The 25,364-nt window shown below is 36.1% G+C and overlaps 1 protein-coding gene across 4 annotated transcripts in view; it reads right to left on the reverse strand.

Annotated features, from left to right (window-relative positions):
- The window catches only part of MYO16 (myosin XVI), a 368,415-nt gene that overhangs the window by 105,976 nt on the left and 237,075 nt on the right, over positions 1–25,364 (reverse strand). For all 4 annotated transcript variants that reach the window (XM_088160175.1, XM_088160176.1, XM_014883245.2 and 1 more), the window contains exons 17-21: positions 19,071–19,182; positions 15,652–15,769; positions 14,818–14,889; positions 14,065–14,206; positions 4,924–4,996 (exon numbers count right to left, since the gene is read on the reverse strand). In XM_088160175.1, coding sequence (XP_088016301.1) covers positions 4,924–4,996; positions 14,065–14,206; positions 14,818–14,889; positions 15,652–15,769; positions 19,071–19,182 — 517 coding nt within the window. The remainder of the gene's footprint in view (positions 1–4,923; positions 4,997–14,064; positions 14,207–14,817; positions 14,890–15,651; positions 15,770–19,070; positions 19,183–25,364) is intronic.

Below are 25,364 nucleotides of genomic sequence, written 5' to 3' on the forward strand. Positions count from 1 at the left end.
CCACCCACTCCTTTTCCCAGTCATCTCAGGTGATGCCATGGCAGTGCCAGCTTCCAGCTCTTTCTCCAACTGCCTGTGCCAGGGTCCCAGCCCTATTTGGCTGCTTGCCATGTCAGGGCTGCTAATGGGCACTGTCACCAGCCCTGGCTCTCCAGGATGCCGCCCATCAGGGAGGGCATTCCCATCCTCTGGGTCATCCTGTTGCCTGGCTCCCTGGTGCCAAGGATCACCTGGCTCTCGCTGCTCCACAACAAGGTTGTTAAAACCTTCCTATGCATGGAGGTTGGCAAAACTCTGACTTAAAAATACCATGTCATATTTCCTTGTTAAAGACTGACTTAACATGGTAAGCACTTTCCATCATCCTATGGGTAATAAGGAATACTCCAGCACTGAGAACTGCAGTGGAAGATTCTGCATTAAGTCGCTGCATAGTAACAGAACTCAGTGTGCACCAGCAGCTGCCTATTCCACAGAGACTCACAGGAACCTCTATCTATGTTCTGCATGGGAAAAACCAAAGAAGGTTGATTTCTTCTGCATAAAAAATAATCTTGAAATGCTCTTTCAGACTGTCCAAATGTAAAAATCTGTGTGTGACCTCCTATTTACTATCACTGAGACTGCAATGACTGTAGAAAAGTCACATCATGTAACTTCTGTCTATTCATATCCATCCATCTCCAAAATAGGCAACATGACCTTACATTCAGACAGCTAGAAGCAGTCTCATGGTTGAGACAATGCAATTTAATATAAAATAATCTGTTATTGTTGTTTTGGCTAAGAAATAATATGTGACAAAAATGTAGCATCAACAAATTTAACCATAGAAATAACACGCTGAGAAGTTAAAATCTACCACACCTAATAATAAAAATAGGTAAAAATTCCAACATATCTGGGTTCTATGACCTCTTCTGCTTCTCCATAGTGACTGAAGTAGAGTTCTGAGTGGGGCAGGCAATGCTCTCTGCTCTCGTAGGCAGCTGGCTCCTGTTTCAGGAGATGAGCTACAAAGAGCTGCCATGGAAGCTGTGCCTCTCCCAGAACTATACTGCATCACACAGATAATTTACATGTACTTTAATGGGCATGGAGTTGAATAGGAGTCAAGAGATACTTGACCATTCCAGCAACCTGCAGTACTAATTCAGATAAATCACTTATATTTCCTATAAAAAGGATAATATGTACATACTTTCTACTGCAAAACTTGAGGCCTACAGACGTAAAATACCATGCAAGAGTTAAACACATAATTTTACAAGAACTAAATACTTCCTTCAGTTTCCCATTTAAATTATATATCAGGCAGAAAAGAACATTGTCCATTTACCTTTATTGCATTATTGTTCTTTATGATGACTCTACAACTACAGACTCATTTCTGTTGGAAGACCTGACTTTCTGCAGAGGGAAGAAAAGCTCCTCGTACTACTCTAAGGTATTGTTCTTCTGCTATAATACAGGTTTTTTTACAAACAGCAGAGGGAAAATGGTTCAGGTAACTATCCGTCCTGCTTATTTCCTGTTATATTCATTGGTCATGAGTTTGTGGTCAAAAATACACTATCCTGAGTATGAAGGTTGTGGCATTCCTTCACAGTACTATTTGGAGTTGTTCTGTGAAGGTCTAGCCTAGTTTTAAATTCTACTCGAAGACAAGCAGACATCTTCTGGATTTAAAAGGGTGCAGAATAAACTGTAAACAAATACAATCTCTCATAAACAGGGAAGCCTGAGAAAACATTGTATTAACACTGGAAACTGCCATTGATATTTTTGGTAGAGCACTCATATTTCCTGAATTGACCACAAAATGAAGGCCATTTCTCTAGAGAATAGGAAAGAGAAATTGGGCTCACTTCTGACCACATTCCAGTGTGGTGGTACACAAAGCTCTTCTGGCACAGCAGGTATGCAGCTGCTCCAGGAAAATGCTGTTCCCAAGCTAATGATCACTGCTAGGAAGTGATTGTAAATTGTTATTAGGGTGAGCTAAAAGTGTACTGTAGTCATTTACCATAGCTCAGCTGACGAGCAGTAAAAGCAGTAACTCACTGAGTCCTGGTAATTCAGAAGCTTTCAGTCTTTATCGAGCAATGACTCCTTCAGACTGTGGCTTCTAAAAAAACCAGCCTTTCAGCTTTTAAATTTGGTACCAAAAATCAAAACTCCCCTCACTATTTCTTATTCCACACACTTATTTACTTTTATTTTAGAATTACATGTCCCATTTTTGCTCTTATAACATTTGACACATATTCTATACAATAAAAGCTTACCAATACGCACCAAGTACAAGGAAAACTGAACACTTAATTAATGTTTTTTAACTTCTAACGCCTTCTTGTTTACAATGGTCTATAAAAGTTTTCTCTCTACAAGCTGTCAGCCACATCATTTTGCCTGCAGAATTTATCAGATTCTTGCTGTAGGCATAATTCATCTTACTTTTCTAGTCGTTTGACAGCTGTCTTCCTTTGCATTGCTCATGAGTTGTTCCTAGACCAATTCTTCATTTCACTTTGATATTTCAGTGCCCTAATGCCTTGTCATTCCAAAACATACACTGGAGTAAACAAGTTATTCTACCCAGTTTATCCATCTCTGTTTGCCTGAATCATCTTCAAACACAGTTTATTAAAACTGATGTGATTTACTATCTTATTGCTCTCTTAATTATGATATTAAACTTAATTATGATCTATACCAGCCTGCTATAAAGCACCAGAAAGATTCAAACAGCTACTTTGAATGTCCCCACTTTTCGGCAACCAGGAGGTTTTAGTTTTTATTGAAAACAGTCATAATTTTTTTTCCAAGAAAGCAGGAAAATAGATATCACAAAGAATGCCTTATCATACACTAATTTAAAAAAAGGCCCATTTTCCCTAAAATTATTTTAATGCCTTTTAAAAATATGCTAATCTAAATGTGATTAAAAACCTTTTTTTTTTAATGGCCCCACTACTGTCTGGTTGTAACATTTAATGCTAACATTCTGCAATCACAGGCCTTGACACTGGGTGTTTTTGCAGACATGATGCAATGTTTTGCATGAGGACCTTATCTGGACTAACAAGACTTTTTATTGTCAGGGTTAACGAGCCCAGGCAGAACTCTGAACTGGACCAGACTCCTAGAGAGCTCCAGCTTTGAAGTTCGGGCTGTTTGGGGTAAGTCTGCATGATTAGCATGTACCACATGGAGATACAAACTGGTTCTCTTCACTGATACTACAACCTACCACTTCAGGAATCAGATATGCTAATTACATTAAGGACTTCATTTAAAAAACTCTCACTTCAGGTTTTGTCTTTTCAGGAATATTGTTAAATAGATTCTGAGATAATGACTCTGATTATTACTTAATATTATTTTTTAAAAAAGCATTCAGTCCAGGTGGAGGGACAGTAAGCATCTTTTGAAATACATTTATTTAGAAAAAATAAAATAGAAATGAAAATATGATTTTGAAATTATAATGTTTACTACACAGAAATAATAAAATAAATTCCTTTTTACTAATTTTTTTTTTAGATCCTGTATTTTCTCTTCAAGTATCCTTTTCACTTATTAAGCAGAAAATTACTTACCACAGAAAATAGAATTAATGGTATTTCACGATGTTAAATGTGATCTTTTATGAGTTTCATGACAAAAAAAATGTGGACCAGGGTCAAAGGAAAATAATCAGTAAGTCCCAAGACTTCTCTTTTGAGAAGCATTTAAATTGCATAGAATACTTCATACTTATTAGTCAGAAGGCTCGTGGATTTTTCTTTTATTTCATATACTCAGTCTATTAAAGTATTTTAATTTTACACTTTATATTTTCTCCTGAAGGTGCCATTTGCAATGAGTAAATTACTAGGAATACTGGTACACGTGAATAGTCCTTAATCCAGCAAATGTTCAAGCAAGGTAGAACTGTAACAGCAAAAATAATTTTGTGAGAGAGAAACTGGAATTTATTTTATTGCCTTCTAACATGCTGTTTTGAAGCATGTGCTTTCAAACATTTGGAAACCGGTAGCAATGTAAACATGTCATACAAGCTGTACTGATGTGGCTCTATGACTTCTGTGCCACTAGAAAGAGGAAGCTGAGCCATAAAGCAATGGACTGACTGGGACAAAAGGTAAATCCCAATTTCAAACAATAACAAGTCCTTTGTTGCTGCTGATGCCTTCTCATTTCTTTTCTGTGCTTTGACTTTTCTTTGTATGCTTTGATTTTCTTCCTGCATCACAGAATGAATGAACAACAGCACAACTTAAACACCTCTTTGAGTGTCTTGTGTAGGGTCACTAATGCTTTCTGAAATACGTGATTCACAAGAGCTCTAGTGTTCAGTGATTAATGTTGAAGGTAGTTGAAGATATTCAAGAAAGTTTGATATTTAAAAGGACTTTAAAGCATTAAGTGACATAAGTTTCAATTTATTTTCCATGGATGCAATTCAATTTTTTGAAAAGTCACATGTTATAAAGTCACACAGAGGTGAATCTGTCAATAATGGCACTTAGCAAAATGCAGCATTTTCATTTTATTTTTTCTCCAAGGCATCTGAAGGCCTTTTGATATTCTTCCAGTTCAGGATATTGTCCTACTCACTGATCTAGTTGAAGTATAAATACCACAAGCATGAAAACAAAAAACACTATTTCCCTCAGGTTGTCTTTCAGTGCTAATACTACCCCTCTTCAAAAATCACGATAGATATTTACTATATTATTTTAAAATTGCCAACAACTGTGCAAAACCCGGCATATAAGTAATACATATATAGGTATAAAGGGAAAAATATTTTAAGAGAAAATTTTCACCTTCATGTATATTTTTATGATGATCAAAACTGGTTAATTAGAGAAACAACAACAGGTACAGTAAATTCAGCAAAGCATCCACACTTGCCTGTTCAAAAGTATTCTTTTGAAATTCTTCAAATCCAAAAATATCTAATACTCCAATTTCAAACACCTGGTCACTGGGGAAAAAAAAGATATTACAGATAATAAGAATTCAAGCAAGTGAATAATACATCTGTTGTTTCTGACAGAAGTATTTCTGATCTAGGACAAAAGCAGGCTGTATTTCAAAAACATGGATGAAATACACAAGCAGACCATGTACAGAAGAGAATCAAAATTCTACTCACAACCTATTATACTGAACAGAAATAAAAAAGCAAGGGTCAAGATCGCTTTAGCAGCTATGCTAAAAACCAAATTTGTAAGACAAGGAAAATATCTTAACTTCCTAAAGCCCAGTTTCTAAGGATGTAGGTACACATTTTCTGACATCATGGATAACCATCTCGGGGAAGTTTCAAAAATGCCTGGCTGCACTCTGTTATCGTGTCCCATTTATATTTCTTTGGCAGCCAGAATTACTTCTACAGAATTTACTTCAAGGGAAACCTGTTAAGAACAAGTCTCTGTGCCAGCACCTAGTAGAATTTCTGGGCTCAGGCTGCCCAAGAGGTTTCATGTCCCAGGGGAAAAAACAGTCAGGAGTCAGGTCTGAAGAAGGTAGATGTTTCTTCTCTGTATAAATAAAAGAGGAGATGTAGACATTGCATCTATTTTGTCGTGTGTCATTGCGTGCACTCAGGGAAGGGATCTTAGTGTGGCCACGTGGAAGGAGTGGAAGGATCAAGGTAGAGCAGTCACCTAGGGTTTGGACAAAAAAAATGTGGAAAGGACAGAGGTATTACTATCCTGTACTTGGGACTGAGTAATTTTAAGTCTGATCTAGAGAGGAAGCTAAATTCACTGCAGTGAGCCAAATCAATATTTTGGGATATTCTGTTGCCTACTTTGCAACAATAATATTTCAGGCTTCTTGTTCTGAGATCCTTCCTTTTTTTGGTTTGTTTTTTTTCCTCCCTATTCCATGCTTCCTCTATGTTGAAATCTCTGTGCATATCAGGCTATAGATGTAAAGGAGAAAAAGATGAACCACTGTTGAAGTACATGAATAGTTCCATTGCAGTCATTGTAACCCCTACCATGTCATTAGTTGAGGATCCAGCCCTCAAAATAAATTCCTATATAGCAAACAAACAAAGTAAAATCATTAAAAAAAAAAATAAAAAGCATATTACAAAACAAGCTGGGAAAAACAATGCTCAGGGGCAAGCAGAGCCTTTTTCAGAAATTATGCCCAAGAAGTTTGTCTTCATTTCAAAAGCACACTAGTTCAATGCACTACTGATTGTCACAGGACTAGCTGTGTGCGTAAATGTCAGACATAGATTGTTACATAATAAATCTCGTCCAGAATGGCTTTCCTGGGCAGGAGAGGTTATCAGGAGGTCGATTAGCCTCCAAGGGAATTTCTACAAGAAAAAGCATAAAGCTATATCACCACCTCCATCTCTAGCAATGAATGCAATATAAATTGGGTTTTAAAATGTAAGCCTCATTTACAACTGCTCCTGATTAGAGATGGGGGGGTGTACATTCCTTATCAGAACAAGTTTCCAACAAAATCTGTCCATTTATAGAAAGAAAAATTCAATGTTTAGAAAACAAACTACCTCTGAGAAAAAAATATTGAAAATCCAGATTATATTAAGTCTTTGGGGGAAAAAGAAGAGAAGCTTGACATTTCAGAATACTTGATAGGTTTTCACTCTTTTATTTATTTTTCTTTTATTTTTTTCCCCATTTATATGTAGCCTTCCTTACAGGAAGGCAAAACATGAACTCCTGTGTAACATTCTACAACAGCTGAAATATTGCATTATATTTCTCAATTTTTAAAAACTACTTAATACAGACAAAACAGCTTATCCCTCCTCTGTCTGATTCAATTAATAATTTGAGACTGGATGTTGTTTACATCCCAGTTGAGTCCATGACTGTTATTTTGTCAAATTAGTCTCTCTTACTTTCCCTCAAGGAATATATAAACATTTGCATTAGGAAAAGACCAATGCAAAGTGACTTAATGAGCCATGCAAAACAGGAACCTGGTCCTAGCTTCCAAAAATCTGGGTAAAAGCCTTAACATCCAGCTTACTGCCCACATCAAACAACATTCCTTATCAAAACTGTGATATTTGTGCAAAATATACTGGCTTGCAGATATACTGGAAATGCATTTGTTTACAGAAAAGCACGAAGTCTCAGTGTTTTTATGAACTCCTCTTGAAAATTTTGGTCTAATATTATTAGGAGATGCACACACCACATTAATAGAGCTGGAGGTTTTACATAATTAATATCTTGCCCACAGGACAAGTATAACAGCACTAGGCTCTGTATCCTCTACAATATTTTACTAGTACATTGTGCTATTGCTATTTATGTGCAAAATCTCTTCAACCATGATAGTAATTTTCTCTATTAAATTATTGCTCAGATTTTGAAAACTGAATAACAACTGACAACACAATATCCAAATTAAAAGCATTGCTTTATATGTGGTTGCAAATTATTTTGTTATTTTAATCTTTTTTCTTGTCTTTCTCTTTTTCATATCACTTTTCTTGCCAGAAGGAGGGTCCATATATGTTTTTACTGGCTAGCTGTCAATCATATTAATTCCAACAAAATTACTTTCCTTAAATAACCATAGCAGAGATTCCCAAGGCAAAATAAAGCATGAATGATTCCATGTTAACAAATGAAAGGGCATGTCACCAGGGTCTAAAAGAACAAATATTAGAAAAAGGAACATTTTTTTCCTGAAAGATTTCCTTTCTTCTTATTTTATGGTAACTAATCATCACTGACACATTTCTTCATTATGTTTCAGATATTTAATATGCACTATGTGTATCTAAAAGAACTATGGTTTTAACTGGGACTGAGAGTGTGAAAATATTTCCTATAACAGAAAACAGAAAAAAAAAAAGAATTTGGTGATGTTTGAAGAATTTTTTATCTCTTATACTAGCACAGAGGTGTAAATACTTTAAAAAAAGCATGGATGTTCACTCTAAGTCATTTTGGTTTTATGATACACAAAACAGCATTTCAGCTTACATATTTTACAATGTCTCCAGCTTTGTTTTTTTTCATCAGAATATCTCTGTAAAGATGTCCTTATAGACTAGAAATACCTTTTTGATCTTGTACACTTAAAAACTGCATTATAAAGAAACTACATAAAAATTCCCAGCAACTCCTAAAAACGATACACACACAAGACATCCTGTCTTACAATCTAGCACCTTGGCAGACATCTTGCCACTAATCAAGAGATGCTCTTAAACCATTTGCCATTGGTAAGCTGAACAGAGCTCCCTTTATAGTACATCTAACCTAGTGCTTCAGACAAACCTACAGAATGTTATTTGTTCACTTTTATTCCATTGCAGATGGTTCTTAGCTCCCAAATCCATAGGGTCCATTCCTTTTGTTATCTTTTGCAATCTGCCAACCTAAAGCAGAGAGATGAATCTGTTGTGGGAGGGTGATCTAATGTGCTTTTTCATCTGCCCAAGATAGAACAGTTCTTGCTCTTCCTCCATCTTCTGCCAGTAATGAGGAAAGCTTATGTCTGATCTGGATAAACTGGAGGTGATACTGACTAATGAGGAAATTTTTCTTTGATTAGATGAAGTACTGTAGCCTAGCCTTCAAATGAAGTCTTTCAGAATCCTAATTAAGAAACCCTTGGTTTTCCCAGGGGAAGAGATTATACCTGTTGTCACAAACACAGTTCTTGAAGAGAATAGGCTGAATACTTCCAGTTGGATATGTTCTTAATCTGAAACAATTACTAAACAAAATTAGTTCTTGAAACTTTTGAGGGAGATTTTTCAATAGTCTGAGATTTTTGCTGAGATTTGGTGTCATTGCCATGTCTCTCTGGTATCTTGCTCAACAACTGTAATTTTTCTTTTAATATTACCTTACGCAGGTGTGACTGGTGCATATATTTGCCAATGGACTCAACATCTATAGCTCTTTCATAAGTAGCACATGCTCTTCCTCAGGTCTTTCAAGTAAAATTTATTCTGTGCTTTAAAAAATGGCATTATCTTGTTCAATGAAACACTGGAAATGATCCAGAATTAAGCAGATTTCAAATTATGATATTATGCACCATATTATATTAGATGCTTTGTACTGTTTGTCTGTTTTAAAGATTTCCCTAACTCCACATATAGAAACAATTCTCATTATGCTGTGGGTTCAGGTTCCAAAAAGGAAGCTCCTTTCCCTCACTACTGCACTCCCAGCACCCTTCTACTGAGTTCAGTAATAGATAAATTAATGTTTTAGGGGTTTTTTTTCTGATTTTTTTTTCTGAAGCTGGGAGGATTTCTATTCCAGAATATCTTGTTCTACAAATCAGATAATGTACTAAGAATTTTTTTAATGAGACATATGAGGTCCTTCCTTTGCCCAAATAAGTGATCCTACTGCTACTCTTTGGCACTATTTGAGTTTTGATGGGTATGAATATACAGTCAGAATATAAAACCTTTCAGAAACTACCTTTTTAGAAATATTCTGTATGCTCTGTGTGCAATAGAAATCTATGGCTGACCTGGTGATACAGACAGAAAACATGACTGAATGGCAGCTTGCTTTGTTTGTCTGTAACACTGCCACATAAGAATCTCAAAATGGATCAGGTTGGAAGTGCCCACAGTGGTCAGCTGGTCCAACCTCCCTGCTCAAGCAGGGTCATCCCAGAGCACACTGCACAGAACAGATTCAGCTTTTGAATATCTCCAGTGAAGGAGACTCCATAGCCTCTCAGGGCAGCCTGTTCCAGGGCATGGTCACCCACACAGTAAAAAGTTGTTCCTCATGTTCAGATGGAACTTCCTGTGCATCAGCTTCTGCCTGTTGCCTCCTGTAATATTGCTCAGCACCACTGACCAGAGCCTGGCTCCACCCTTTTGACACCCTCACTTTAGATTTTTATAGACTGAGATGAGATTCCCCTCTCAGTTGTCTCTTCCTGAGACTGAACAGGCTCAGCTCTCCCAGCCTTTCCTCATAAGAGAGATGGCCCTGCCCCTCAGTCACCTCTGTAGCCCTCCACTAGACCTGCTCCAGGAGCTCCATGTCTCTCTTCTCCTGAGGAACCCAGAACTGGACAGAACACTCCCAATGTGGCCTCACCAGGGCAGGATCAACTCCCTCAACCTGCTGGCAATGCACCCCAGACACCATGAGCCCACACGGTCCCCAGGACACCCTGCTGGCTCATGGACAGCTTGCTGTCACCAGCACCCCCAGGTCCTTCTCCACAGAGCAGCTTTACAGCTCAGCCCCAGCCTGTCCTGGTGCAGGGGGTTGTTCTTCCCCAGCTGCAGGACCCTGCCTTTGCTGAATTTCAAACAGTTCTCCCCTGCCCATCTCCCCACCCTGCTGGTCCCTCTGAAGGGCTGCACAGCACTCTGGGCTATTGGCCACTCCTCCCAGCTTTGTGCTGTCACTGAGGGAACATCCATCCCCTCATCCAGGTCATGTATGAGTAAGGTAAACAATACTAGACCCAGTAATGGACCCTGAGGGTGACTGCTAGTGAGAGACCTCCAGCTAGACCCAGGCCCTCTGGGACCTGCTGTTCAGCCAGGCTTTATCTACAAAATATTTATCAGCTTTTAATCAGGTTTTATCTACAAATAGAGAAAATATTTTCTAACTAGCTAATAAAACAACATGCCTTCAACTTACTAGCAGGCAGGGAACACAGTATCAAGATTTTCTCAGGCACATCTACCTAATTAGCTTGTTTTTCATGAGAAATGAAAAACATATTTCACAAGAATTCACAGACATTCTTAAATGTCCATAAAGAAAAAGCCCTCTTGCAGAATGAGTCAGGAACTGTTAAAACATTACCTTAAGTCATTTCATTATTCATTTGTATCACCTGATCCAACTTTGCCAACGCTCAATCAATTACATGGAAGTGCTATATTAAGGCAACCATGAATCTACAAAACTGAAAATCAGCATACTTATCTGAATGGAAGTAAAACAAGTAAACTTTGAACAGTTAAGAGTCTTGGGAAGAAATTCACCAAGATTATTTTGATAATAATAAAATCAGTAGAATAGGAATCATTATATAGATGAGTGAAGATAAATATCAATAATTTTAAAATAAGTATAAGCACTTGTGAGAAATGTTAATAGCTTTCTTTTAATCCCACTCTAGGGACCAATTATGACAAAATAATTTCTCCATAGTAGATTTTTAAAAAATAATAGAATTAATAAAGTAACAAATTTCAGATCTTGAAACCAGTCTAAACTAGCATGTAGGGTTATGATTTAAAAATTAGACAAATTTTATAAGTTTTTATGGAATAAAATATTTCTAAAGGTGTATTATCTCACTTAACACCATCACTAATATTCTTGCTTTATACCTATTGAATAATATTCCAAAGTAATGAATTTGCTGGATTCTGGCAACACTTTCTATTCTCTGTATTTCATAGCATTAGAGGTTGGTCTCTGCAGCTTTTCACAGAATCATCTCCCCTTTGCTTAGATCTCATGATAGTCATTCCTTTTATTTTGTCTGAAACCTGTCACAAGCTTTTTCTTAATAAATATGAATCAATGTTAAAGACCAAAATCAAGTATTTCCACCACAAAAGTTAAACATGGATAACCAGTTTCCTCAAAAATGTCAAGAAGGAATGCTTCTTTTAGAGTTACTAAGCCAAAAGATCTAATTTTATTCCTTCATAAATTCTCAGTGAAGTGTGATGGAAGTACAGCTAAGCTGCCTCACAACAGAACAAGAAAACTGAGTTAGAAACCTTATTCCAGGTTTCTGATGAAGGCTTCATCCCATCTTATAAATAATAATTCTGTCAATTTCCAACTGGGGACTAAAGTGTGGCCTGGAATGTATCAGACTCAGGTAGTCACATAAGTTAATGTTTTTGGTGGATCTTTCAGCAGAGGTTTATTAAAACTGCACCAAATTGGAGATGTAATGATGCTAACTGATAGTTATTCATGTATTTGAAGTAAATCTGACCCACTAGTCCCAAATTCATTGCAGTAATCCAGCTTGTATCTAGAACTATTCTATGCCTTGATTTAGGCCTCCAGTTTAAACAATATGATTAGGCTGGACCAAAAAAAAAAAAAAAAAGAAAAAAAAAAACCAAAAAAACCCAAAAAACAACAACAAAAAAAAACCAAACAAAAAACCAAATCACCTGCATGTGGGCCACTTCAACTGAGGTTGAAATATCAGTGAAGGATGATCAACCTTATTTCCACTTAAAATAAGCTACTTAGCTTCAAGTTTGGAAAGGGAATGAAGCTTGTTTTGGCCTGATAAAACTTCTTATATCTTGTCAGTACTGCCAATTAATCCTGAGTTGGTGAGCTTTCTATAACCAGCCTAAATGAAGAACTGTCCCTTTTCAGCATAGGTATAATATGTGTCCAGAGGAGACTATTGCAAATTCTTCATTTCTGATACATCAAACAGATGTCCTGTTTTAGCTGGGATTTACAACCTCACACAGTCTTCAAGTTACCTCACAGGTAGAAATAATTTCACTTAGAAATATTTTCACAAGGTAGAGGTCACCTCTTCTACCTAGTGATTGCACTACCAGGAGACTGCAAGATAGATAATATACAAACAACTTTGACTTTCATTATTTGTAGATCCTATGATATCTAAAAATTAAAGGTTTATATTAACAACAGAATTACACAACACTCTATTCTGAAAGAATGTAAGATATCAAACTGTAAAATTAAACACTGAAAAACTATTTCAAATAATTTAAATAGATTTAAAATATATAAATTCTAAATTTCTTTCTCAACAATCACTGTAAAAAAAGCTCTCTGCAATTAGAAATGCCTGAGCTGGGTTGTTTGTCTGTCATGGACATGCACTGAGCTAAGCCTCTGTTCCATTAATCCCAGGAATGAATGAGGAAGAATTGCAACCTCATGCTACTGCCCTTCCTTATTTTATACAGAGTATGTCAAATTAGGCCATGGATTGGAAAATTGCTCTAGCTTAGTGTCACAAACAGACTAGTTAAATCATTCCATGTTACTTCTGTTTGCCTTCAGCAGGAAGTGAGGCACTCTGGTGGTGGATATATAATGACAGACAGATTTTAGGTGCAGAAAACTGAGTTACTCAGGCATGGTAACTTTTTCTTTTAGCTACATCCACATAAGAGAAGAGATTTTTCACTAGTTGGTCTATAAACAGGAATAAAAATAAGATTGTGAAGTCCTCCAACTCTAAGAGGGCACCTCTAAACACTTGTCCTATGCAGGCACAGAGATATAAAGAAAACATACTTATGAAAGTTCCACATCTGTCATTAGTGGATTACCATTTACCAATAATTCCAAGTCACTTGTATTTCATGTTCATAAGAAAGCTCAGCTGAGCATATGAGCTGTTGAACTTTGATTAAGTCACATGCATATGATCATCTAATTAGGTCTACTGTCTTAGTTTGTTACTTTGATTCTACTGATATTTCTTTTTTGTTGTTGTTCCTTTAATTTGTTTCTTGACTGCTCCACTGATGCACATTAATTAGCATTCATTTTTCCAAGAAACCATGCTGGATAGCAACAGCATCAAATTTAGAAGATGCCAACCTAGAGAATATTCTTGGAACATTGAAATCAGTTAAGTTTAAACATTCATTTGCAGGCTTTTGAATAAAATTCTGGTTTTAATACCCTGTGCTAAAGTCACTTTTGGGAAGAAAGAACAAACGTTCTGCATTTAAAAAGCACCAAGCAGCATTTTGCATGTAAAGACTTAGCTCATTCTGTATTGTCCAGTCCTAAAAGGCTATTAATTGTAACCACCAATCTAGATTACTGCATGAATTACTATGGCTCCCTATATAAGAAAATAAATAAACAAATATGATACAGTAGAAACAACTAGAAGAAATGGCCAATGCTTCAACAATCCAAGCATCACTGTCACGCTATTATAAAATTCTTTAAAACTTTATCAGTGTGCATTAAATTCCACCATTTAATGGAATCATGTTTCTTTTATGGTTCTGAAATTGTACAGTTGTATTTACAGTCTAATAGTTTCCAATGGCACTCCTACCTGCCACTCTCATCTTGATTTTGAAGATAGCAGTTGATTGTGTTGACTAAAAAGCTAAATAAACGACCATATAGAGATTTTGCCAAGAGATCCCGGTAAAAATCTGCAATCTCTATAGTGTGCCTCCGAACAATCGTGTCTCCTAAGAGAAAAAGCAGAAAATGGAGATGAAAGTGTGCTGAGAACTTCGCCTTAAGTAATTTTAGTTGCAGTAAATTTAGCTACAGTAACTTCTCCTTTGCCAAACATTTACATGGTGTTAGCTTTTTTCTGAAACCTCCAGTGAAAGATGAAAAGACTGTCAACACTCAAAAGATTTTAAGTTTGGAAATACATGCTTTTGTACTTTGTGCAAAAGAAATGTGTATGACTACTACACAGAACTAATACTTTACTGAAAAAATTTTTTTTAGATTTTTTCCCAAGACTTGTTGGTTACAGTTCTTACTAATATTTTCTATTCATACCTAATCTGTTATCTTGACACACTTTTGTAACATTAACCAAGCTAGGAGCCCATAGGCATCACAGTGTGAAACTGTTTTGTTCCATATTACAAAGGCATTTCTAATTTGGTAGCCCAGTCTGATTTACTGCATGGCAGATAAGCCTGCATATTTCTCACAGGGATTGTTTACAGGACCAAACAAGAAATAAGAAACAAAAAATTGACAGCTTTTAAATTTTTTAAATCAAAAGGCTCAAAATGCCACCAGGTCTGATCTATGAGAATGTAAGCTTGGAAAAGATTACCTTTAAAATACTGAACATCAGTTGTTAAGGCTGAAGCAAGCTCATCTGGTGAAACTTGCAGCATTCCTGCCACTGAAAGGAAAAGAAAATGTAAAGACTGATTTATGCTGTACTGCATATGTGGTTTTTTGCAGCAGATTTTCTTCCGTAGATTTCTTTTTGAATAGTGAAAGAATCCAAACATTAAAGGGTGCTGTCACACAAGTAATCAAAATTAACAAACACATAAAATCGGATTATTATAACCAGTACTTTGTGAAGTTTGAATGTATCTGTATATTACATTACAGCTTTCTTTCCCCTTCAAAGATTACTCAGGACTTTCCCCAGGGTTTGGCAGACTTTCTGTGGTATTAGAGTGAAGGTATGCTACTTAATGACATTCTGTATCCATGAGCCACTTGGAGGAGACCTTTTAGTGACCAAGAGGGCAAACTTCAAAGTACAGAAACAAGAGATTCTTTTAAAACATAGATTTTGAATGTAAGGAATTCAATGCAAGGCATATTGCTCAGCTGTTGACAAGCAGTACAAGAGCATTTCAAAACAAGACCACACAAAGTGCACTGTTCAATTTCTTTTGGCAAAAGATAGCATTAAATATGACATTTAATTAGCTGATTTGCAATACTGGCATTTTATTTCATCCCATAAAAATCTGCAATTTATAAAACATCCAAGTCAATTGGGTACTGTCTTCCCACAGTAACTTATGAATTTTCAGAAGTCATTTCTTTCGTCTCCCTGGAATTGTGTTTCCATCTGTCGGTGGAACAGCGCAACTTCGCTGCTGCGGGCGGAGCGGGCGCCGCTCCAGGGTCGCGTCCTACTGACCTTGTTCCAGGAGCTGCAGGTCTGACACAAACGCTGTCTCTGCGTCTGTCAGAGCCGTAAAGCGAATGTCTCCAAGATGCACAATTGCTGCGAGAATCACAAACAGGTTCTCCACCTCCTGCACACATTTTTTTTTTTCAGAATTAAAGATAAAGGAAAGATCTGTTGGACACCATCAGTGAAAGGCAATGCTTTATAAAAATACAAATTCTGTTAGCTTGTATCATCAGCATTTGATAAGTTGAAAAGCATTCACGTGTGATTTTCAGGAAATTTGACATAAAACCTAGCTAGGACATGTACCAACAAAATTACTTTTTATTTCCTTTGCTTTAATATAAGTCACATTAACTGCTGGGTTAAGAGATTTTTTTTCCGAATGTGATAAAAATACTGACATGTCTTTAATGGATGCATTGTTTCTGCAAAAAATAAAACATAACTTGTCCATAGAGAATTTCCATTGAGACAATTTCTGTATCTGGGAACAGCAAGGGGTTTTTTGCCTCAGCCACCTGAATTCACAAACAAAGTGTCTAGCTCTATATGTTCCTGCTATTAAAAGCTGTAATTAAGGTCTGAAAGAAAGAAAAGCAACTTTGCTTACTCTCACACTTTCCCTCCGGGATTGCATACTCTTCTGTGATGTCTCAGATTGTGAAGCAGTTATCTTTAGGGAGAGATTTTTCCTTGTCTCATTTTTATCACAGCAAGAAGAAAACTAACTTTCTTAAGTTGTTTTGGTTGGTTAATAATATTTAAAGTATTTTTAAATTCAAGAAAAAAAATATGTTCCATGGAATATGAACCTTAAATCCTAAAATATGGAAAGGATTGTGTGGTTTTGGAAGTTTTTTTTAAGGTCAGTTATATAACAATGGTGCTTCTTAAAATGGTAAAACAGGTTCATAAACCTGATATCCACTATAACATTACATGGCATTATGTACAGCAAAGTTAATTGATAATTCTTGAAGTATTTTTGAAAAAATAATATTTAGAACCTGATTTTGCTAAAACTGCAGAAGTGACAGTGAGAGATTTCACTTATCAGAATTTGCAGACTAAGATTATAAATACACTACTAATTAAATACTTAGCTGATACATCCTCTTTTTTTCTCAAGTTTTCTTCTTCTTTTCTTCATGTTCCTTTCCCTTATAAATGTGCCAATCATCAAAGGGCATTAGAAAAGCTTGCAGTCTTTCTGGGATAGACTATAGCACCTCCAGTGCTGCCTAAGCAAGTTTGCTTCTCTAAACTTTAAGACAAGAATATCAAGCTCTCACTGTATGAGGGAGATGTCAATAGGGCAACAATGTATTTCAGTATTACATGGTATCAAAGCTGAAGAGTCAAAAAAATCCAGTATATACAGAGAAAGTCTGAACAAGTTAACCCTTAAAATAGAAGTTATGCTAATATAGAATTCCAACTAGGATGCTGTACTGTGCTTCTTGGGATGGTATCTCAGGCAAGATAACATGGCACACTAGCACTGAACACTGCTTGCCTCATTCAGGTTAACTCATTCAGGACTGGTCAGGGTGTGACTGTGCAGCACTGAATGGCAGCAGGCTGGGATAGCCCTTCCTCTGGTGATTTTGGTAAGGTCTCAGGTATATTTCACATTCCAGATTCTCAAACACTTTTTCGTTGTGTAAGATGCAGGTTCCCCCACCTTTAAAACAGTAATTGTTTTTAATAAACATTAACATACCTTGGAAGATATCATTAATGACTGCTATGGAATTTTTTATGTAGTTTTTCAAAAAGGTTATCTACTCTATCATTAAATGTGGCTAGGTAGTCAACAAATGATATGTACAGAACTTCACATGTACCTCAGAAGTAATGGGTAGAAACTTTAGGAATGTGTTTTATTTACATATTGCACTCAGGAGATCAGCCTGCAATACTTGAGATTTTCATAGATTTCTTGCCCCCTAAATATTATCCTAATGCTGGCTGAATACAGACCAGCCTTCAAGATGTTGACACTTTTCTGAGAGGTAACTTATTTTCAAGAATTCTGAGTGATATGAAGTACAGGACTTAAAAGAATACTGTATATGAAGCATTTTCAGTCATTTACTGCAGGCTTATAAATCATGATTCATTTAGCATTCAATTATTTACTTATGGGCTGAATCCCTCTCTCAACAGAACAGAAACATTAATGAAAGAGCAAGAGAGATCCACCAAACTGTGAACACTGGGCTAAATCCAGAACTGTCTGGACCTTTTGTTCTTGAAATCTACTAGTACAGAGGTTGAGCCACTAAGAGTAAGGAATAACATTGTCAAATATAGCCATATGCATTTAATTTTGTATATGGCCTCATGAACATTCATTAAAATAAACCCTACTCTTCATTACATTGAAAGGTGACGATTTCTTTTGACTGCCTTAACTAGGGAATGCCAAACAGCTCCATGATGTACCACCACAGAAGTCTATCTCCCAACTAAATAACAGCTTCAGCAGATTCACACATTTTTTTGTTTGATCCTTTTTTATTACAACTGCTGCCCATCTGCCATTTTTTATGATGTTTTAGGTTAGAGCTCCATTAACTTTTTGTCCCCTTCATTCTAATGATATTGTACAGGGGTAAGTGCTTACCTCCTTCTAAAACTACTGTTGCTTATGTATTTCTCTTGCAGAAGTGTTCCAGCTACAGTGTGCTAGTAGCATATACATATGTAAGAAATATGGGGATTTTGTTAAGCACTGTAGTATCCTGAAGGGATATACAGTTCACATGAGTTCTTATATTCATCTCTCTATTTCTTCTGATTTCTGTCACGCTTCTGTGCTCCAGAACCTCTTCTTGATTAATTTTCCAAATTATCTTCTTCATTAGTTTCATAGGCTTAAAGACAAACAGCAGGCCTATCTTCTTGTTGCTTTTGGGGAATTAAGACAGCTCTTTCAAGTTACCTGCCTCTAATTTTCTTTGCCTAAATAGGTATTTACTTCTTTTCAGGTGCTGTTAGCATATGTGTGTTTCACAAAATTAAAAAGGATGGGGAGATAATCAGGAAGAGGAAAAAATTTCCATGGCTTTTATGAGGTGTCATATGGGATTTGATTACTTCTTTTCATCTATGTAATTTAATTGTTCAGAGTATTATACCTTGAAGCAGTTTTGTGAATCTTTAAGAACGAAAAAGATTTACATTGTTGGTTTTGGGTCTAATTAAAAGTGATTACAGTAATTTCCCTGGAGTGAACTAGTGCTGTATTTGTTTCAAGGTCTTAACTAACAGGACAAAAAAAAAAATAAAATAAAATAAAAAAAAGACAGAAAGACGCTTCTTTTCCCCACAAAAGGTTATCTGTGAGAGTTACTTATGGCCTGCTTTCAACTAATATGATCATTTTGGCCAAAAATACATAAGCTCATGTAACTTACCAGACTATTGAATCCCAGAGCACCTAGAGCTTGTTTTAGTATGGTCAATTTCTCCCTGTTTTGAGGGTTGGCTGCTAACATCGTCTCTTCTGATACAGTCTGGCTTAGATACCTGCACAAAGGAAAAACAGCATATCTGGTATTTACAAAGCTAGTGCATGATAAAACTTTTGAAGTTAAAGTCCAGCTTTACTGGACTTTTTCTAACCAGAGGTTTATTGCAGTTTTTTCTTATACTTTGGAGGGAGCAGTCCCAGTGACAGAATGTTCTGTATTCCCTTCTTAAACTTTTGCTTAAGACTCCCCACAACCCCAACTTTAGCCCTACGTGAAAGCTGAAAGTTCAAACAGGATTTATAGCAGTGCCAGTTTTCCCAGTCTTGCACTACCAGAGATTCCCCTTCAGAAGGCAAATTCGAGGAGAACCTCTGATAACTCTGACTACTTTAAATTCCCCTCTTGCTGACAAGGGAATAGATCAGCCCTCAACTGCCACAACGATCACTCCTTCCCCCAGCAGCTGAATAGGTGATAGGTATACTGAACATCTCTCAAAATTAAGCAGCAACCAAATACACAGAGCAGTAAGTGTACAGCCCTTAAGCTGCACTGCTGTGCACACTGCCAAGTAGAAGGAAATTTTATGCACCTTCCCAAAAACAATGGTTAGTAGAGTGAAAGAGAGACACCTAGTGCAGCAGCTAACTCAGGGGAAAAAAAAACACAGAAGCAATATAAAGAGTAATAATACAAAAAAGATTAATCACAAACTGTAGCAAAACAGATTATTGAAAAGTGCTTCAATCTTGCCTTTACAACCATTTATTTTGACCCTCTTGAAGTAAGTCTGTATTTTTAAAAATATTTAGGTATCTTTATAGAGCTGAAATCACTAAGAATGAGGTGTCTGAATATCTTACAGGACCTGACTTCTAATTACATAATGCTGAGAATGTAAGATATTTTCTTTTATTGTTTTGATTAAATTATCATAAGCATTAAAATGTACATTCATGACACAATCTGCAATCTTCACAAAAGTCACTTAAATAAACAAGAGAACTCTCCACACCTCTATCCAAATATCATCACTACACCAACAAAGGTGGACAACTCACACACATTGCAGCCCTCACCCTTCACCACAATTACAACAAAAATTCCCCACAATTTTTCTGCTCTCTACTGATGTTCAGTCCATGATTTGTCATTTAAATATGGGAAACAATACTGGTTTAATTTTTTACAATTCTTGTTTACAATCATGTTCTCATACCACTATAGAGAAGACATAGTTTCAAAATAAACTTCTGTTACCATGGCAGGTCTGGCAACACTCTACTAGGGGTGGTAGTTCTTGTAAGGGTGCCCTTTTACATGACTGTGTAGGAAGAATTATTCAGTAATTGCACTTTTCTAACAGATAATGAGGTTTAAATAGTAACCCCAATGAAACATAAAATGCATTTTTAGTGAACACATACTAGATTTACCAGTGTGGATTTCCCTTGCAGTGGTAATGGCATAATTTACCCAAGAAAGTGGAAAGGAGAAGAATGATGGGGTTAAAAATGTCTGCCTGGGTACATAAGTATCTTTTGCACCCACAGGAGGACTAACTCAGCAGATATCTCAAGTATGAACAAGCCTCTGACATCAGTGGATAAAGGTGGTGGTTCACAAACCTTTGAGAACACGGGTCTGTGAGCATCACTGCCAGAACTCAGCACTGGTTCCTCGAGGTTACTAAAACATTAATTTTGTCAGACTGAGGTAGGTACTAATGAAGCATAGCTGTCCAATCAGCTAGAAAAGATGATATAAAGTATAGCCAGCTTTATGTTGTTTTTTGGGTTTTTTTCCCCTGGAGTTTTTACACTGTCTATAGGTTCAAAAGGAGCCTAGAATACATCTAATACTGAATCTGGCATAGAACCTACTGGTGTAAAGGTTAATCCACCAGAAAATTTTCCACTCTTCTGAACTGCTGCATGAACTTATGCCAGTAACATGTTATGCATCCTGAGTTGGTGGCACTTTTGATCTGTAATTAGGAGATTTACAGCAGCAGCCACTCTGCTGTCAAAATATTCTATTGTTGAATGTTGTAGGAGTTGGAAGCATATGGCCATTTATGCAAAAAAAGCCTCCTCCTCAATGATTTTCTCTCTAAATAACTCTTTGTCTCTCTCTGTACTGAGCAGGGAGTAGCCTTTCCTGTTCTGTGAAGAGAATACTCCACACTTCTCCTTTTTAAGCAATCCCATTCAACCAGCACTTTTTTAGCACAGCTGAAGTGCTAGTGGGTACCATTGTTGCAAAAAGCAGTGTGAGCAGTACCAACACCTCTGAAAGCAGCACAGCGAGGTGGTGCAGAACCCTCACTCTCTGAGAGGAAAGAGCTGAGCTGCAGCATGAAACCACACGTGCCAGTTCTTGCCTTCAGCACAGCTCTTGCTGATACAGCAGGGGGCAAAATGGGTGCCTGCCAAACCAGGTGCCTATGGCTCTAAAAACCATCTGAAAACCATAGAAACTGCAGCCTCTGCTGGGACTTGCCTGCTGGAAGAGAACCTGACTTTCCCAGCTATACACGTCCTGAAGACTTAATCAACAGATGTGCTGGTGCTCTTGGAAAGGGATGCAGTTGGACATTTTCTAAGGTGTGCTTCAATTTAGTTTCCCCAGTCTAAAAGCAATTAAATAATTTTGTAACATTTCAGGAGGCCCACTCATTTTCCAACCTGTTTAAGGACTAATGAAATATAAAATGTTGCTTTGAAGATTTGCACATTTAACTGTTATACGTTTATAATATAAAGTAGGCTCATATTAAGGATGGATTAACTGTATAGAGTACTTGGAACTGCTGATTGATATCATACAACCCTCCCAAAACGTAGGAAATACAAAGTGTAATACAATATATTCTAACCATACAACAAAACGTATTTTATTATTAGTTAAGTCCATTCTGCCTCAGAAACATAGTAACATTTGGATATAATTTTATTTTTCTTTTAAAAAAAGCTCCCTGGCAGCTCATTCTTTCCACCTTAAAGATTTTGAGGAATAAAAAGGTTTGAGACATCATTTATCTCAATATTACTACTCTTATTATTACCTATTTATGTTTAAGAAGTAGAGTCCAGAACAAATCTTAAATTGCCCCCTCTCCTACAAAATTAAGGAAAGGGGAAAGAGATGTGTCACAGTGCAAAAGTCCTAATAATAATAAACATTCCTTGGTTGAAGATACATCACTTTTCCATCAAATGTAAACTTTTTTCCAGGATGTGTATCTTTCCTCATATCTATAGTGCACTTTTGTCTTTTGACATTGAAGTGGCCTGGGCAGAATGGCGTTGCTGGTGATGATGAGTAACTAAACTGCTTAAAATTTATATTTTGAACTTACCATGGAGGTTTTAGTTATTATTTTTATTTAGATTTTTTGCCATTGTGAACTATACTAATGAAAACCTACAATATTACTTGAGTGTGTGCAATGCTCCTACAATTTTCCAACAAAATACTCTGTGTTCAAATGTAAACTAGATCTGGTGACTCCTGAGTTCTTTGTTGCTGATAATTTTAGTAAAAGAGGTAATACTGCTGTACAGTCCAGAGCTGATGTTCCATAACAGCTGATGCACACAGGCTGTGCACCACTTTCATACTTCCTTAGTTCAGTTTTACTCGCCTTACTGGCACATCTCTGTGTGCAAATTCATTCTGCAAATGCACATTCACATTAGTTTACTGTAGCTTAAGAAAATAGTTCTCAGATTTTGGATGAAGTTGAGTCTCTTAATTGAAGGCAGCTACTCAAGCAAATGATATTTATATATCTCGCAGAAGTGACAAACCAAAGAGTTTATGCAGTTGTAGTAATTAACTCCTTTCTGCTAACTGTGTAACTATTTGTTTAAATGCTACCTCATGCTGACATTTGCATCAGACTAGTACTTTTAACAGACAGTTTATCATCACACAAAAAAGCTTTAAAGTCATGGTCAACGATTTTTATTTCAAAAAAGAAAAAACTCACTGATTCACAAAACTTCTTTTCTTAAAGAAGATTAACTAATTGAATTGTAGTATAGTCACTTTCAGTAAAGAACAATGCTACATTAGATAGACAATTTCTTGAGAAATGTAAGAGACTATATAGTTTTACTTTCTGATTTTTTTCCCAACAGTTTGAATTCGCAGCACTGTAGCACTCTTATCTATTCTAGTCTCTAAAAGAAAAAAAAATACTATTTAGAAGAAAAAGTCAATGGTGGAAATTTTTTAGTATATTGTTTATCATAATATACAATTTTGAGCTATCATTAGAAGGCACACCATAGATCAAATTTTCAGGTAGGAGTGTGACCATTAAAACCAAGAGTATAAAAAAGTACTTAGTATGACATTCAATTCTTAAGCATTAACCACCCATATAATTCCATAATTAACTTACCTGTCTACCTTATCATTCTCATTAAAATTGTTACACATCATCACAATTATTTGACTTATGTATTTGGTACACAGATCTCAAATGTGAAGAAGAAATATGTATGTCATCTTACCTGAACAATATTGAACTTTTGTGACATAAGCATATTTCAAAATTTCCTACATAACCCCACCAGTTAAAAAACTTTGTTCAAATAGTTAATCCCCTGCTTAGATGATTGAGCAAATAAGGAGACTAAAGTTAGAACTAGCTAAGACAAGCAAAGACTAAAATGAAAAGTTTTGACTGTTTGCCCTGACAGAAACTCAGCAAAATAATATCTGATTTATATTAATTTATTTTCTTTTGAACTGTAACCCAAAAACATTTAGTATCAAAGTGATCTACCTCATTCAACATAGACAATTCATGTAATTCATGTTTATTCATAGAACTGCTGCATTTATATAAAATCTGTGAAAAGACAAAAATAAACAATTTTGAAATCTGATAATAGATCTTGATATTTTACTAACAAAGTAAAACATTACAGAAACACGATCCTAACAACTTTGCATTTGTGGAATCTGACACCTAAAATGTTCAAGTATTCTGTAAGAGCAGCCATTTTATGCCACACACATTTATACATATTGCTCTGTACCATAGAGGAATATCTACTTCATTGCAATGGTTCAAGTCATGTCTGGCAGGGAAACTGTCTGAAAGAGATCAGCAAATTGTGACCAGTTCATCAGAAATTCCCTTTTGTCTGGAGAGTTAGAATTGGGTTTCAATTAAAGATGAAGATGAACTGTGGATTTGCCAGATGGACACTTATTTTCTGGGAGCTTTCCAGAAGTAAATACATTTTTTCATGAATAATTAAAAGAACTCTTGGTAGGACTCTACCTTTAAGTGGTTCTAAGTCACTGTAAAATTTTAGGATAAAGTACTGCAATTTAGAAAAGGGAGTTGGAGTTGTTTTTAAGCTGGTATCTAGCTGCTTCCCACTTGACTCCTTTCCTGATGGAGGATGAATGCTGACACATCTCCATTTTGTTACATAGTTTTCTGGGCTATAGCAGGTTTGATATAAGTGAAACAGTACAAAATCAGTACAAAAAAGTCTTGAAACGATATTATAGATTATAGTAAAGTAAATGCTGCTTGTAATAAGGATTTCAGCTACCACAGTCAAGATCTTCAGTAAAAATCCTCTCAGGTTACAGGCAAAAAGCTTAATTTCCTAATTGATTATATTCAGAACAATCTGTGCTCAGATTAGAAACAGAGGACACATCTTTAATACCAAAAAAAAAAACCAACCCAACCAGAAACAAACCAAAACTACACAGAAAAGCATGGGGCTTAATAAGGGTATCCTGCTTTATTGGTTAGACAAAATGACGGAGACCAGATGAAAGCATATTTTGTCTAGGAATTAGGCCAAACAGAAATGACTATTAAAAATACACAATTCATCAGCAAATGATTATAGAATAAGACAAAGAGATAACTGAATGTACAAATTCAAGGCAGGTAAGGCTGATTAGGCATTGGATCATCAGAACAGCATCTAGTATAAACTAAATGAGAGTCAAGTATGCCTTGATAATGCAAAAAATTAATTATTATATATAACATCCTTATTTGCATAGACAACATAGGAGTAATGAAATACTTAGCGTGGTTAAAGTTTCAACTGGACTGCTCTGTGTGATTTGGGGCATCCCATTTCAGGAAAAGCAGGATCAGTTAAGAGAAAACCCAGAAGAAGGCAGCAGCAAAAATGTATCAGAAAATAGACTTAACTGCAAAATTGCTCATTAAATGTCACCTACAGA

Source organism: Sturnus vulgaris, chromosome 2 (assembly GCF_052056855.1).
Source record: "Sturnus vulgaris isolate bStuVul1 chromosome 2, bStuVul1.hap1, whole genome shotgun sequence".
NCBI lineage: Eukaryota > Metazoa > Chordata > Aves > Passeriformes > Sturnidae > Sturnus > Sturnus vulgaris.